Below are 15,251 nucleotides of genomic sequence, written 5' to 3' on the forward strand. Positions count from 1 at the left end.
TTTCATACACGACGCGATTTCATACTAGAGACCATTTGTGGAATCCGGAAGAGGCAGGCTATCCACTTCGCTCAGGAATATAGCGCTACGATTGTGATATGAGAACCTCCATATCACCGGGGCTCATCCATCCGTCACCGACAACGTCTTCAGCTACCATCATCAATTCCTTTGGCGCAGCTCTCCTAAGCTGCTCCAGCTTCTCCTTCTGCCCTTCCAATGCCGCTGCAATGGCTTCTTTACACGACCCGTCCCGCAATTCTTCTGCGACCCCGTCTCTCCTAGCCAGCGCTGCAGCTCCTCGGTAGTAGGTTTGCGCATTGCGTAGCAGTGTGACCGCATATTGCTGAGCCATGGCATGATTCCAGGGAGGCATGCCCAGTCTCCACCTAGCTATCTCCACATCCCCCCTGGCCAGGTGGATTTTTGGCAAGTCATCTGCTTCGGGATGCTTGGATGCTTTTGTGAGAGCATCGAGGGCTGCAGATAGTGCCTGCCAACGCAATGACAACGCTTTTGTGAAAAGCTCAGGCTCGTAAGGAGGAAGATCGATGAGAGCGGTATTGAAGGACGTCAACGCATCTGCTTTGCTGCAGAGACCACCCGGATCGGCTGAGACATCTAATCCTGCACCGAAAGCTTGCGAAACCTGATTAAAATATGTTTCGGGTTCTATCTGACCGCTCCGGTAGAGCAATTCATTCAGCCCGCAGGTGAACTTGGCACGGGCCAACGCTGCTTCATGTTGTCTGCTTGATCCTTCAACGTAGGTGGCAATACGCTTTTGCAGAAGATCAGAAGAGTATTCCTCCACCCATCCTAAGCCAACGCCTGGGTTGAAAGTGAGCAGGTTGCAGAGGGTTGTCAATGTGTCGAGTTGTGCTATCGCCGTGTCGACCAACGTATCCTTGGTCACCGGTTCTATAATGGCAGCCCATTGTTCTTGCTCGTCTGACTTGGTTTCCGGTGATAGCTCAGAATGGATCGTACTTTGCGTCATCACCTCCGATTGTCCGGCATCACCAGATTCCAATTGCTTGATTTGTTCCTGCAGTTCTGTGTACTTCATTTCCTGAAGAAGCAAGCAGCGCTGAAAGAGCTCGATTGCTTCCTGCAGAAGCTTCACGGCTCGCGAAAGGCGCTCGTCGGATGGGTGCTTAGAATCGGTTAAGATCTCAGCGATGCTTGTAAGCACCTGGCCTGTGTTGAAGAGTGCGTCTGAGCTATCCTGCTCTAGAGCTAGCGCCAACCTATGGGACTCTAGTGCCTCATGCAGGACATCACCCAATGGGGCGGACAATTGAGCTTTTAATTTTGGATGTTGTGTGACTTCATACTGAACTCGAGCTCTATTCTTTTGTCAGGCACGTATTCAAATGGCGAATCAACATGCCTTGTGAAAGACCTGTAACTCACTTGTTGTAGGCCAAGTCAAATGCACCTGGATGCTTACTCAAGCCTTCGTCATAGGTACTGATGGCGCGCTTGAAGAAGCGTAGCGATTTGGCAGCATCCCCAGCCCGCCATTTCTCTCCAGCTTCCTCCTGTTCCACACCGACTGGAAAGGGTCAATTAGTCTCATGGTACCCGACCCACGCAATGCTACAGGTAGAAACAGCCTCCGACATACCTGCAAGGTATTCATCGGCGGATTCGGGGGCCTGAAGTACGGTTAACGCTGCGAGAGACAATGGGGGAGTTTTGGATCCATACTCGCTGTGCCGTTTTCTTCTTGGTCTTTGCTTCCTTGAGGAAGGCTTTGGTTTTTGGCATACCTCTCGGTCTTGATGATGACAATTAAGTGTCAGGACGTGTGTATGTGTGTGATGCTGAACGTGTAGTATTTACTCTACAACAAACAAAAGAGGATCGGGCATAAAACTATAGTAGCAGTCAACAACTATTTAAGACCTTTTGCAGCACCGGACTTTTCCGCCGCCCAAATTCCTTCCCCGCATCAGGTGACTGAGTCATGCCGGAGACACCGCCTTCTTTGTTTATATAACGCCGCGGAGTCTCAACAGGGATCGCCGAATTAGGCCCTGATCTTGGCCACTTGGAAGTTGTCATGGACTCATGAAGCTGATTCGAATAGATGGCTATCAGGCAAAATTGGAGTGCTGATGACTTCACAAATTCACTTCAAGGTGCATAATACAGATACAACCACTGTCCGGGGTGCTGGTCAATAGTTATGCTTAGGCACTTGCAATGCACGGACTCTGTGACGTATGGGGGCACGATTGCTCTAAACTAGGTAGCAGTACTAGTCTATTGGTACTAGTAGTATACCACGCCATGTCATGTCACTTGAAAGGAGATAAGAGAAGAAAGTCTGGATCGTCCTGCTTTCCAAGTCTCCTCGGGTAAGACCGATTGAGTTCCAGTCATGCAGGTACTTTTCCTTCCCTTGCTTTGTCACAAGTTGCGAGATCCCAACTTCCAACTCGCGTGGCAGCTGCGGCATGCCCCGGCACGTGGCAAGCAACGGGCTGGCTCTGGGTTTCATCTATTACGGTGCTGATGGAGGGTCGCCTCATGCCCTGATTCCCTCGGTCATTGCTCATTTTGATACTATCTCTGTCGGATCTCGATTACCTACAATCCACCGGACAAAGAATAGCTAGCACTTCTTTGTCCCGGGGTAGGCGGGCTAGTGGTTGCATGTGGGCTGATTTCTGTTCAACCTGGTACTCCAGGGACTAGAACCCGGTGACATCGTTCAGCAGCAGAAATGATCTTCCCCTCCCCCTGTTTGATGACCAAGCTGCGATCCGCTGGGTGTCGCATACTCGGTCATTTCTTTGACCATCTTGGAGATTCTGATGAGGTGTGGCGTACTGCGCAGTCAGGTCCGTTTTCAGCCAGAATATGTGGTGTATATACGGATTACTCCGTACTACTGGGCTAGAACGCAAGAATTGGCGTGTCACGGACTGCGTACTTTTACCCCGACTTTAGGGAAAATACTCCGTGGGAACTCAGTCACATACTAGGAACGCGGAATACTGTATAGCTAAATGCTACTTCCAAATATGGAGAGGGAAAGAAAATCAAAGATAACATAGTTACTCCGAATCGAAGAAATTGAGGTAAATATCTCAGGTTCTTGTATTCTAATCATTTATTGATTTCACCAGATCCTGTCATTTTTATTCGGAAAACAAAAGAAATGAAAAGAGAGACAAGAAAAAGGGGGCCGGGGGGTGGGGAAGAAACAAAAGAAAAAGAATCCTCTTATAAGGTAGTAAAAAAAATACTGTACCTAGTACATATTATACAGTACACATAACTAGGTGGTCTCTTACCGCGGGCGACCCACTAACATGGCTCCTAATCCCGTCTCCATCCCTGAGCAAACGCTCAACGCATGTGCGCACGTATGCTCCTCACCTCACCTACGCTTACCTCTCCTGTGGTTTCCTGCTCACTACCATTACTATTCTTTGGCTTTCATTTTTTCCCCCTGCCCTCCCTTTCTCTTATACCACCCCCGTCTCCTCCTTCGTCTTCCTCTGCTCCTTGGATCAATCCATCCCCAATTTCATCGTTCCTCTGAGTGTAGGACATACAGCATCTTTCGCGTGGCCCCTTTCTGAATTTGACTCTTCAAGAGGTATGCACCCTCGCGCCGACCCTATTAAGTTTTGTCCAATTCTTCCTAAGCATGGATGCCCATGCTCGAAATATTGCCAATGTCTTCATGCCTTCAACCTGAAAGGAGGGATCGCATTGGCCACCCTGGTATCATCAGATGCTGTTCTACATGCCCTGACTCACTGTCGCACTGGGTCCAACATTCGCTAATCAAGCTTGATCGATTAAATCTAGGTTATAATAGTTTTATTACGCAGCTGTGAGCGGCGTATTTCAGCATATCCTGAACACCGGAATCCACCTATCAAGCCATGGCCAGGCACACCTCGCTTGACTCCGAAAGACCAATCATGACGCAATCCGTCAGTTATGGCATCCCGAATATGGTGCCCGATTTCTGATCTAGTTTTATAGAACCGAACATCGAAGAGATTTTCGACAGTCAGCGGAAGCCACTCAGTTGCGTCATCGGATCTCTCAAGCCTGCCTAGCGGTGATCCCCGACTGGCTGACTTTCATCATTTGCGGGACGGCTTAGAGCGCTTGGAGAACAAGCCCCTTCTCAAGCAGCGCTTTGTGCCCACTCCTGAGAAGAGCGATAACCTCAGCAAATTGGCGCTGGGAGCGAAGGTTGAGCGCGCTCTGGATCGAAGAATGACAGGCCAGGATGCCATCATGCGCGAGCCCACCATGAATGAGAAGGCCGTTGTCGACTCGTCTGCATCACCTTGATATGACCCTCCTCCTATTGCCTTCTTTTAGATGTCAACTGGTTGCCACGCGTAATTATCATGAGCCTTTCTTGATCGACCTCTTCAGACTATTGTCTGTGACCGGAGGTCACACTTTCCTCGGCTTTTCAATATTCGCTGCCACGAAGTACTATGGACCGCATCCGATTCTTTTTAGACTCCGGATAAGAAGCCTGTCTAATATATGTTTTCATACCCCCTGTCTTGAGCCAGCTGTTCTGTTTCTACCAGTCCGATGCCCCCCTTGTGGCCGTTACTGCAATTTCAATCAATATTCCTGTTCGGTCTATCTCGTCGATGTGCATGTCTTTTGAAAGAATCTGTGTTGTGTTTGGAAGGCCGTTCTTGTTCTCTCCGGATCGAGTATATTTCAAGTAGGGCGCTGGTATACGGGAACTTGGCTCGTGAATTTCGAAAGGATCGAGGTGATGATTGTCCATACCCTTGATTTGCTCCAGATTCCAAGGACCAAATCAGAAGGCTTCGATGCGCCTGTAGATCACAGCCTCTTGATGGAACTACTTTCGCTTCTGCCTCGCAAGGCAGTTTGATGTCACCTGTCAATGACTACCAGAACCATCGGTTGAAGGACCCAAATCGCTGGGTGGGTAGTATGGTTCCCGGATAATTCCTGCTTGTACTCAAGACGAGCCTTAAGAACCTTTGGTAGAGCTCATAGCTAGGATCGTATAGCTCTCGAAGCAAACTCTTCATGGCTATCAGGCTGAAGATACGAAGTTGTCTTTCACTATGTAGACCAGCCAAGATCGTTTCTCGCCTCAGGTGTCTACTACTACGGGTGAGGCAAGCGGTGAGGATACTGCCGAGCGGCCATTTCTGGGTTCGACGCTCCCAGCAGGCCTTTCCACTACCTACCTACCAACCTCTTATATTCAACACTTCCTCTAAATCAGCTCTGTCAACCGCTAACGGCTTACTCCTCACCCAAAATTCTTCTGTTCTTCGGGTTTTTCAGCCTTTCAACACATACGATCTCATTTTGCTTTTCTCCCTTAACTGCTTCTCCTCTAAGATTCCGCACATTGCTCAATTCCGTATTGCACAAGACTTCCTCCACTATCTCACACCTTGACGACTTCAACGCGCCCACAACTTGAACATAATTGATTCTTATCTGTACCCTTTGTCCAAGTCGCTACACTTCTAGTGAGCTTTCATCCCGCTTCTCAGCCGATGCCCTTCCATGTCATCTTCTTTTATGATCCCGCCTCTTGGCTATTGTCGCTCTCATCTACTGCCATTCTTTGAAGCCCATCAGTCGCTAACAAAGAGGTTACATAGACAGGTGAAAAAGTCTCCTCAATAGAGCTTCGCTGTCACTGCCATCAATTGCCGCATTGAGCTCAAATTTCCTTGCTACTATACCTTGAGCTCTCGTGATACTTGCCTCGTCTCTCGCCTTCATCTCTTCTCAATCTTCTAGTCATACTCATCACACAATGGCCGACACGACCCAGGCTCCTCTGAACGGCACCTACCCTGCGCAACATGCCTACCCCGACTCTTTTAACCACGCTCACTCCAATGCGAATAACGTTGCCAGTTTCCAGCCTGCACAGTCTACTACTCCCTCGAACGCGCCTTCGACTGAGCAAAAGAATGGCATCTCTAAGGACGAAGTGGGTTGGTACTTTGTCGAGCAGTATTATACCAACATGAGCCGCAGTCCGGAGAAACTCCAATTTTTTTACTCTAAACGCTCTCAGTTTGTTTTTGGAACGGAAGCGGAGAGCGTTCCAGTTGCAGTGGGTCAGAAGGTGGGTACATCTCAATTAAGCGCGTCAGCGCATCTACGCTACTCGCCAAGAGCGTCGCTAACGACAAATGATTTGCCAGGCCATCAACGAAAAGATCAAGCAACTGGATTTTCACGACTGCAAAGTTCGCGTTCTCAACGTTGATTCGCAGGCCTCGTTTGATAACATTCTTGTTTCCGTAATTGGTGAAATCTCCAACAAATCGGAGCCTTCTCGCAAGTTCGTGCAGAGTTTCGTCTTGGCTGAGCAGCCCAATGGTTACTATGTTCTCAATGATATCTTCCGGTACTTGGTTGATATCGAGGAAGAACTAGAGACTGAAGAAACTGCCCCCGCTGCCGCTCCCACCGCGCCAGCTGAAGAGCCTAGTGTTGATAAGCCCGTCCAACCTGAGGTTAAGGCCGAGGTTGCCCCCGTTACCGAGGAGCCTCAAGTTGAGGAGTCCCCGGTTGATAACGAGGTTGCTGCTGCTCAAGTTGACGAGAAGCTTGAGCAGACCGAGAATATCGTCGAGGAAGTTTCCGGGGATGACTCGGTTCCCAAGGCTAATGGTGCCGGGGTCGAGGAGGTCCCAGTCGAGACTGCTTCCGTGGAAGTCGAGCCCGCCGTCGCTGAAGAGCCTAAGATCGAAGAATCCGCGACTCCCGAGCCCACCCCTGCCCCTGAGCCGAAGGAAGCTCCTGCACCCGTCAAGGAAAGCGCCCCCCCGACCAAGGCTCTTCCTAAGACTTGGGCCAACATCGCGTCTAAGTCCGGCGCTATCGCTACGGTGGTTCCTGCTATTCCTGTCGCTCCGGTTAAGCCTGCGGCTGCCCCTGCTCCTGCGTCAGCAGCTGCTTCTGCCAGCTCGTCCCAAGCCGCAGCTCCCGCTCCTACACCAGCTCCCGCTGCAGCTGAGCCCGCTCCCAGCCAACCCTCATCCAGCGATGGAGCCGGCTGGCAGACCGCTGGTCACGACCACAAGAAGTCCCAGTCTCGCACGACTGAGGAGCAGAACGTTCTTGCCTATATCAAGAACGTCACGGAGAAAGTTGACGCTAGCTTGCTCAAGCAGACCCTGTCTCGCTTTGGAAAGCTCAAGCACTTCGACGTGAGCCGTCAGAAGGTATGCACTTTCCTTTAGTTCGGACTCAGATTTTGTATGATGTCATGACGCTAACGTGGTCCCGCTGTCCAGAACTGCGCTTTCGTCGAGTTCGCCGATGCGAGCGGCTACAATGCTGCTGTTGCTGCTAATCCCCATCAGATCGGAACCGAGCAGATTCACGTCGAAGAGCGTCGTGCTCGTACCAACGCTTACGGTAACAATGGTAACTATGCTGGCCGCGGCGGCGCTAGCCGTGGTCGTGGAGACCGTGCCGGCAGCCAAGGCCGCGGCGGCTTCCAGCGCGATGGGCGCGGTGGCTTTGCTCCTCGCGGCCGTGGCGGCAACGCCAATGCCAAAGGCCGCAACCAGACCCAGGCTGCTTAAAGCTACAGCAACGTTATAACGAACAAACAACCAAGCACCAAAAAAATATTATTTTCACTCCAAAATAGCAATCACCTCCCCGAAGCCCGATACTCTGTTTGAGGCAGCTGGAAGTATCTCAGTGAGATGTACAGACGATAATCTTTCTCCTTTCCCTTCTGTATCTCTTTCCACTGGTCATCATTGAATTTCTCCTTAGCCCTTCATCCTGGTTTTCCAACGTTTCTATAGGGATTAGATGCTCACGGCGATCCAGGACATGTATTACTTTCCTTTCCCCCCCGGATTTACTGAATAATGACATGTGTTATGTGGTCCTGCTCTAGGCACGATGCATATTAGCGGTTGGAAAAGTTGTGTTTATTCTTTCCTAGCTGGACTGTTCTTGGGTCATCTTTCTGCCTCGGATTTTCTACATCTTGTGTTGTTATGAAATGACCTTTGTGAATGTGTTCTACCTTTTGAGCATAGCGAGCTTAGTGCCCGTTTGGTTATGGTTGATTATATCCTCAACTTCGAGAGCTAGACAACCTACTCTCGGAGTACATGCCCAGGGGAATATAATGTGCGCCATGCAGTGATGCAGCCAGAGTAGTAGTGTGTCGTGTGTAGAGTGTTACGGAGTGTTGTCAAGGGAAGGGTGATTGGCTTCAGAGGAGGGTGAAGGTGGGGGAGGAGGGGTGGAGCGGAACGTTCTAGATTGATTGCCTGGTTTTTCAGGCATAAGCTGTAATGATGTTCTGAGTCAGAGTTTACAGTAGGGAGTAGTTACAGTGAGTACACAGTCACTACACTACTACACAGTACTTTGTCAAGCTGTGAGTGGATTATTGTATGTTTCTATGATCAAATGAAGATAGAACCAACTAGATCCATCAGTTAGAAACACAATTTGAATACATTGGAATAAACTGGAAGTTCCTGGGGAAGCCAGCGATCATCAAAGACCGCCAGAGACCGCTGTAGAACCCCGTAGAAGTGAATCGAGCCAAATTTTTGTGTCCCGCCGCCGCAAGCATAAGGTCCCCGCTGTCCGCCTCCCTCCCCTCTCCCAGATTTCAACCCTACCATCTTTCCCCCTTCTTCTATCTCTCTCTTATTTCTCTAACTTCCTACCCTCCAACCTCAAATCTCTATCTCCCATCATCCCATCCTCCATCGCCTTTTTCCTTCCCTCTATCTATTATCTCTTCCTCATCTCTCTACTCAAGTCTGCTTCATCCTCCAGCAGTCCTGCATCTCTTTCCCTTGACCTTGTAATACCTCTCCTATCTTTCTCCTACATTTTTCTGTGAGTATATCATCTCTCTCTCCCACTCTTAGCCCCGTTAGATGCCTGGAAATTCTTGGGAATCCTGTTCGAAGTCTGTAGCATGCCAATTTGAGGCAGACAACTTGTGTGCTCGCTCCCCCTTCAGTCCGTCGTCTGGGTTCATCTTCAGTCGCGCCGAACCAGAAGTTACTAACAGATTTTCATCAGAATTCTATCCGCTTTTTCTATTCTACCTTCATCATGTCTGCTGAAACCTTTGAGTTCCAGGCTGAGATCTCTCAGCTCCTCTCGCTGATTATCAACACTGTTTACTCTAACAAGGAGATTTTCCTTCGTGAATTGATCTCTAACGCCTCCGATGCTCTGGACAAGATCCGCTATGAGTCTCTGTCGGACCCGTCTAAGCTCGACTCGGGCAAGGACCTCCGCATCGACATCATCCCCAACAAGGAGGCCAAGACCCTTACCATCCGTGATACTGGTATCGGTATGACCAAGGCTGTAAGTTACGTCCCAAGACACCAGTATCATAGAAGTGTCACATCTGCTAACTATGTCATGCTAGGACTTGATTAACAACCTCGGTACCATTGCTCGCTCCGGTACCAAGCAGTTCATGGAGGCTCTCTCCGCTGGTGCTGACATCTCCATGATTGGCCAGTTTGGTGTCGGTTTCTACTCTGCTTACCTGGTTGCCGACCGCGTCACTGTCATCTCCAAGAACAATGATGATGAGCAGTACATCTGGGAATCCGCTGCCGGTGGCACCTTTACTCTTACCCAGGACACTGAGGGTGAGCAGCTTGGCCGTGGTACCAAGATCATCCTTCACTTGAAGGATGAACAGACCGATTACCTTAACGAGAGCCGCATCAAGGAGGTTGTCCGTAAGCACTCCGAATTCATCTCCTACCCCATCTACCTTCACGTTCTGAAGGAGACCGAGAAGGAGGTCCCCGATGAGGAGGCCGAGTCTAAGGAGGAAGAAAGCGACGAGAAGAAGCCCAAGATTGAAGAGGTTGATGATGAGGAGGAAGAAAAGAAGGAGAAGAAGACGAAGACTATCAAGGAGAGCAAGATCGAGGAGGAGGAGCTTAACAAGACTAAGCCCATCTGGACTCGCAACCCCGCCGACATCACCCAGGAGGAGTACGCTGCCTTTTACAAGTCCCTCTCCAACGACTGGGAGGATCACCTTGCTGTCAAGCACTTCTCTGTGGAGGGTCAGCTTGAGTTCCGTGCCATCCTCTATGTTCCCAAGCGTGCTCCCTTCGACCTGTTCGAGACTAAGAAGACCAAGAACAACATCAAGCTCTACGTCCGCCGTGTCTTCATCACTGATGATGCTACTGACATTATCCCTGAGTGGCTCAGCTTCGTCAAGGGTGTTGTCGACTCTGAGGACCTTCCCCTCAATCTGTCCCGTGAAACACTCCAGCAGAACAAGATCATGAAGGTCATCAAGAAGAACATTGTCAAGAAGACTCTTGAGCTTTTCACTGAGATTGCTGAGGACCGTGAGCAGTTCGACAAGTTCTACTCTGCTTTCAGCAAGAACATCAAGCTTGGTATCCACGAGGATGCCCAGAACCGTCAGACCCTCGCCAAGCTCCTCCGTTACCAGTCCACCAAGTCTGGCGACGAGTCCACTTCCCTTGCGGACTATGTTACTCGCATGCCCGAGCACCAGAAGCAGATCTACTACATCACTGGCGAGTCCATCAAGGCTGTTGCCAGGTCTCCCTTCCTGGACAGCCTCAAGCAGAAGAACTTCGAGGTTCTCTTCCTGGTTGATCCCATTGATGAGTATGCCTTCACTCAGCTGAAAGAATTTGACGGTAAAAAGCTCGTCGACATTACTAAGGATTTCGAGCTCGAGGAGACCGAGGAGGAGAAGGCTGAGCGCGAGAAAGAGGAGAAGGAGTACGAGTCTCTTGCTAAGAGCCTCAAGAACATTCTCGGTGACAAGGTCGAGAAGGTTGTTGTCTCTCACAAGCTTGTTGGCGCCCCCTGTGCCATTCGTACTGGTCAGTTTGGTTGGTCCGCCAATATGGAGCGTATCATGAAGGCTCAGGCTCTCCGTGACACCTCCATGAGTTCTTACATGTCCTCCAAGAAGACTTTCGAGATTTCCCCCAAGTCTTCTATCGTCAAGGAGCTTAAGAAGAAGGTCGAGGCTGATGGTGAGAGTGACCGCACCGTCAAGTCCATCACTCAGCTGCTCTTCGAGACCTCCCTGCTTGTTTCTGGTTTCACCATTGAGGAGCCTGCCAGCTTCGCTGAGCGCATTCACAAGCTTGTCTCTCTTGGTCTGAACATCGACGAGGATGCCGAGACCACTGAGGAGAAGGCTACCGAGGAAGCTGCTCCTGCTGCTGCCGCTGCCGGCGAGTCCTCCATGGAGGAGGTCGACTAAATGTCGAACGTCAGGATGATCCCAATCACGAAGTCACTTGGGTATGAAGACCTTCTCTAGTTTCAGCGGTATCAACCTTAGATGCAGTTGTTTATCACTGAATCGACAGTACGTCTCGACACGGACGACGCGGAAGATCATCCTTTGTTTATTCTCTTCGTTTATCACCCTAACTACCTGATTCACCCTGTGAACAACTTCGGCGTTTTGAGCGTTTCTTTTTCTGCTTTCTGTCTCAACAACTTAACTACTATGTCTCGCCTGATTGATATACACTTCTACCGTGTGTTCATTCAGATAGTTTTGAGAGTGTTTCTCTCAGATCGGTAGATTCCATTATGGAGAAATAAGAACTACTCTTCTGCGTTGATATGCTTAGTAACTATAACTATTGCAGTATGTAAACCTCAGTGTAATTGCACCATTATAACCGGTCATAGCAACATGGCTCTCAATCTTAGGTTGAGGGGCTTGGCAGGACATCAAACACAGCGCATCATAGTTTCTCTTATTTTCAGGGGAAACCTCATGCTTCACCGCCACTGCTTTGGGGGTCATAGGTTTTATGCTTCCATGATCCATTGTCTCCGCAAAAGTACTCTTCGGAAGTAAAATTTATCCGACAACGAGGAGCCAACTCCAGTGGCGTTGGCTAACATAGCCGCGTCATTGCATGAATTCGTTGGTCTGAAAAAGGGTCCATGTGACGCCAACGTCTGAGATATGTTGTGCGGAGATCAAAAGATAAGAATCATACAATTGTGCCGTCCACGCCGACATAATAAGTAATCTTATATTTTATATAGGCACATCAATTGATAATCCGGTCGTCAAGGGGTATATATGGAGATGGATATCGCGCGAGGGAAGAATGATGCAGGGAACGAACGTACGAGTTATCAAGTTGAGAACACTGTCTGAACACTAGCACGGCGGGGGAAAAGCAAGACGTAAGGTAATTGGGTGATCTGGACGTGGAGGTGCCATCTTCATAAGATATGTGCTTCGACAACGGGTTTGACAACTCGTAGCACGCTTCCTGGAGATTATGGCACGAAGAGAGGCCCAGAGAGACACTGAACATGGGTCGCCGGTGGAGGAAGATGGATTCTGGAGATGTGATTCGAAATCAGCCATTAGGCGGCATTGAGCAAGAAGAGGCAGGGAAACACTGACGCGATTGCACTGTACAGCTTCCCTAGTTGCTGGTATTATACCACTCCAGATGCCATTCGCACAGGTTGCGCGAAGGGAACCCCCAAATCTTAGCTAGACAAAGTGCAAGTCCGCCGACTACGCCGAAACTTCCCATGATCTGGATGACAGTCCAGCCGCGTCGCCTAAAGCACTCCGACCAGCGGACGAGGCCGAGCGGGTCCTGGGGGCAGAGGTGAGCAACCTGATGCACCACGCCATGTCCGTTGGCTGTGCGCAGGACAACACCGCTGCCACTAGTTTTCTCAGGAGACCTACGGAAGCCGCAGAAGACTGGGATTTGTGTCATTGGGATCAATGAACCCTCGACGACACACTCCTCAATACGCTCTGTGAGCCAGATGGCACGTTCGCCTTGGGCCATCGCGGCATATCGCTCTCGTTCGTTCTGCAGGCTTTGCTGTAGATCTGAGGCCCACTTGGCCAGCTGCACATGAGCCAAGCGCTCCTCCTGGCGAGTGTGGTCGACGAGCCGAGCCATAGTATAACTGGGTGAGCCGTGGGGAGCACTGTGAGCGAGCGCATGGGCGTTCAGAGAGAGGTAATCCTGGTGTTGTTGTTGTGGTTGTTGTTGTTGTTGTTGTTGTTGTTGTTGCTGCTGCTGCTGCTGCAAAGATTGTTCCTGCTGTTGAAGAGCCAACTTCTTTGCAGCTGAATGTCGCATCCAGGCAACATTCTCCCCGTCAAACATTCGGTTAACAAGCAACATGAGTTCCGAGGATACCAGGGGTTGGACGTAGTCTGGGCTCATAAGAATGCTGGCATCCATCACCTCGTCGTTACTGGCCTTCGCAGAAGAGATTGCAAAGGGTAGGTTATCACTGAAATTTTCCGTGTCCGTGCTGGGGTTGCTGAGAAGAAAAGGTTTGACGGACAGCTCCTGAGCATGCTCATGAAATGAGCACTTTAAAGCATGGATTTTCTCGTCACTTAATAGATCCGCTTTGGCGATGAGAGGAATGACATTGGTCCAATCACAGAGCCTCCGAATGCACTCCATGTCCGCGAGAAGCGTTGCTAAGAAGTTGTTATTTGATGCAAAGTCAAGAATCCGCTAAGGCCCAAGCTAACCCACCTTCGGAGATAAGGTAAAGTACAGCGTCCACTTGAGTTCCACCGTTGCCAGCGAGTAAGTTCTGGAAATCATGATTCATGGCATCAACGGCGGTGGTTGCTCGAGAAAGTTGCTGACGAACATAGTGTATGATCGAGTCCGTCTGTTCCAAGCGACCCATACACGTAGCTGGCGTGTCCACAAAGCAGATGTTGCGCTCCAGAATGAGATCACCTGTGCTTTTTCTCCGTCGTAATACACGTGAATCTTCCAGGTCCGACCACCAGGACGGATAGGGTTTGGTACTAGCGTATATCTCCACAAGGGCCACTTGTGGTGATTTGCAGGCATATATTGTTTGCAAAGATGTAAGAGAAGGCCGCAATAATCCGGCAGGAGAGGCAGAGGGATAATCGTCCATATGGACGATATCGTCACAGGCTTGAACTATAGACCGAATAAGGGACGACTTTCCCGAGCCTTTAACGATTAGTATCAGCAATATTCTCTCCAGAAAGAAGTCTGAGAAGTCATTAATTTACCCGGTGCACCGGCGACCAAAACCTTCAATCGACCTAGAGCTTTCCCGCGATCTGTGAAGGGTTTCCGACTAGGCATCCTGATGCTTGGCATGATTAGTTGAGAAGTGTTGTCGGAAACAGGGTTATGCGTGGAGCGATAGTCATCCTCCTCACCACCTGAAGCCACAGCCTGACTGCTTAGGTCATCAGTGATAGAGATGTCATCAAGTTGGCGCATAGAATTGATAGAAACAGATCGGGGACTACTTGGTAGGGAGGGATGGTCATCCGAGTTCTCGAAAGTCGAAGGAGTCAGGGGTCGCGAGGATAGTTCTTCAAGAGAGGGTCGAGGAGGGTTCATTGAGCTAGTAGAAAGCATATCTGAAGGCTTCAAGGTTGACCTGCGACGGATTGTCTTGCGGGCCTCACAATCCTCTTCTTCATCTTGGAACAAAGGTTGAAGGCGGGCGACGGATTCCTCCAAGTCAACTTGGCGATTTGAAGACAGATCCGAAGGGAAAAAGCCCGGATCAACGACTTCCTCGAGACTTCGTACCCCATACAAACTCTCCGTGGGGCCTTCACTCTTGTCCGGGAATATCCCTACATCAGTATCGGTATCGGTATGGTGATTGCTGCGGGCCAGGAAGAAGGTAGCGGGGGCGGCACTGCGGGGATCGGTCCACTGCTGTTCAAGCGAGGCTTTGCGCGATCGCGGTACTGTGAGGTCAGGCACGGGTGGCCTCATAATGGACAGGTCAACGATAGTTGGGGAAATTTACTCGTACGAAAAATCAGATTTTCTCGAAAAGAACATGCTGTGGTGGGGGAAGGTAGGAATCGTTTTTCTCAGGCACCAGCGAGTAAGTAGTTTTGTCAGGTTGTGTCCTGTCTTTGAGGGAGGGGATCAGATGATTTGGGGGGGTGGGGGGTTGTTTTGGGGGTCCAGTGTTTATGTCATCATCATTAACAAACTAGTCTAGTTTAGTTAACTTAGGTTAGTTAGTTAACTAGTTAGTCAACTTAGTTATCATCACCATCATCAATCAATCTATCATCTCTCTCCCCGCCCGCACGCACATGACATGACAAGGGTTGATGGATGACTAAGTTAAATTATGTTGGCAGATGGGTCGGTCGGTCGGTCCTCTTGTTGGGCCGTGCTCTTATCACT

At 49.9% G+C, this 15,251-nt stretch overlaps 5 protein-coding genes across 5 annotated transcripts; 3 read left to right on the forward strand and 2 right to left on the reverse strand.

Moving 5' to 3' along the window:
* Window positions 1–39: 39 nt before the first annotated feature.
* On the reverse strand, window positions 40–2,467 carry BP01DRAFT_404501 (uncharacterized protein; the record flags this gene model as incomplete). Its single annotated transcript, XM_025578710.1, has 5 exons — window positions 40–1,349; window positions 1,417–1,558; window positions 1,631–1,661; window positions 1,714–1,757; window positions 2,452–2,467. 5 exons carry the CDS (start codon window positions 2,465–2,467, stop codon window positions 86–88), a joined length of 1,497 nt encoding a protein of 498 aa, XP_025428756.1. The 3' UTR covers window positions 40–85.
* Window positions 2,468–3,908: 1,441 nt separating this feature from the next.
* Window positions 3,909–4,329, forward strand: BP01DRAFT_376036 (uncharacterized protein; the record flags this gene model as incomplete). Its single annotated transcript, XM_025576927.1, has 2 exons — window positions 3,909–3,959; window positions 4,012–4,329. 2 exons carry the CDS (start codon window positions 3,909–3,911, stop codon window positions 4,327–4,329), a joined length of 369 nt encoding a protein of 122 aa, XP_025428757.1.
* A 1,364-nt stretch (window positions 4,330–5,693) lies between these two features.
* Window positions 5,694–7,657, forward strand: BP01DRAFT_129084 (NTF2 and RRM domain protein). The gene is made up of 3 exons (XM_025570463.1): window positions 5,694–6,127; window positions 6,207–7,232; window positions 7,305–7,657. Exons 1-3 carry the CDS (start codon window positions 5,810–5,812, stop codon window positions 7,596–7,598), a joined length of 1,638 nt encoding a protein of 545 aa, XP_025428758.1. The 5' UTR covers window positions 5,694–5,809; the 3' UTR covers window positions 7,599–7,657.
* A 1,065-nt stretch (window positions 7,658–8,722) lies between these two features.
* On the forward strand, window positions 8,723–11,657 carry hsp90 (chaperone Hsp90). The gene is made up of 3 exons (XM_025575632.1): window positions 8,723–8,889; window positions 9,079–9,372; window positions 9,437–11,657. Exons 2-3 carry the CDS (start codon window positions 9,112–9,114, stop codon window positions 11,285–11,287), a joined length of 2,112 nt encoding a protein of 703 aa, XP_025428759.1. The 5' UTR covers window positions 8,723–8,889; window positions 9,079–9,111; the 3' UTR covers window positions 11,288–11,657.
* Window positions 11,658–12,485: 828 nt separating this feature from the next.
* BP01DRAFT_404517 (uncharacterized protein) lies at window positions 12,486–14,825 on the reverse strand (the record flags this gene model as incomplete). The annotated part of the gene is made up of 3 exons (XM_025578711.1): window positions 12,486–13,519; window positions 13,578–14,036; window positions 14,099–14,825. 3 exons carry the CDS (start codon window positions 14,823–14,825, stop codon window positions 12,486–12,488), a joined length of 2,220 nt encoding a protein of 739 aa, XP_025428760.1.
* Window positions 14,826–15,251: the final 426 nt, after the last annotated feature.

The sequence above is a fragment of the Aspergillus saccharolyticus genome, assembly GCF_003184585.1.
Source record: "Aspergillus saccharolyticus JOP 1030-1 unplaced genomic scaffold BP01scaffold_32, whole genome shotgun sequence".
NCBI classification, from domain to species: domain Eukaryota; kingdom Fungi; phylum Ascomycota; class Eurotiomycetes; order Eurotiales; family Aspergillaceae; genus Aspergillus; species Aspergillus saccharolyticus.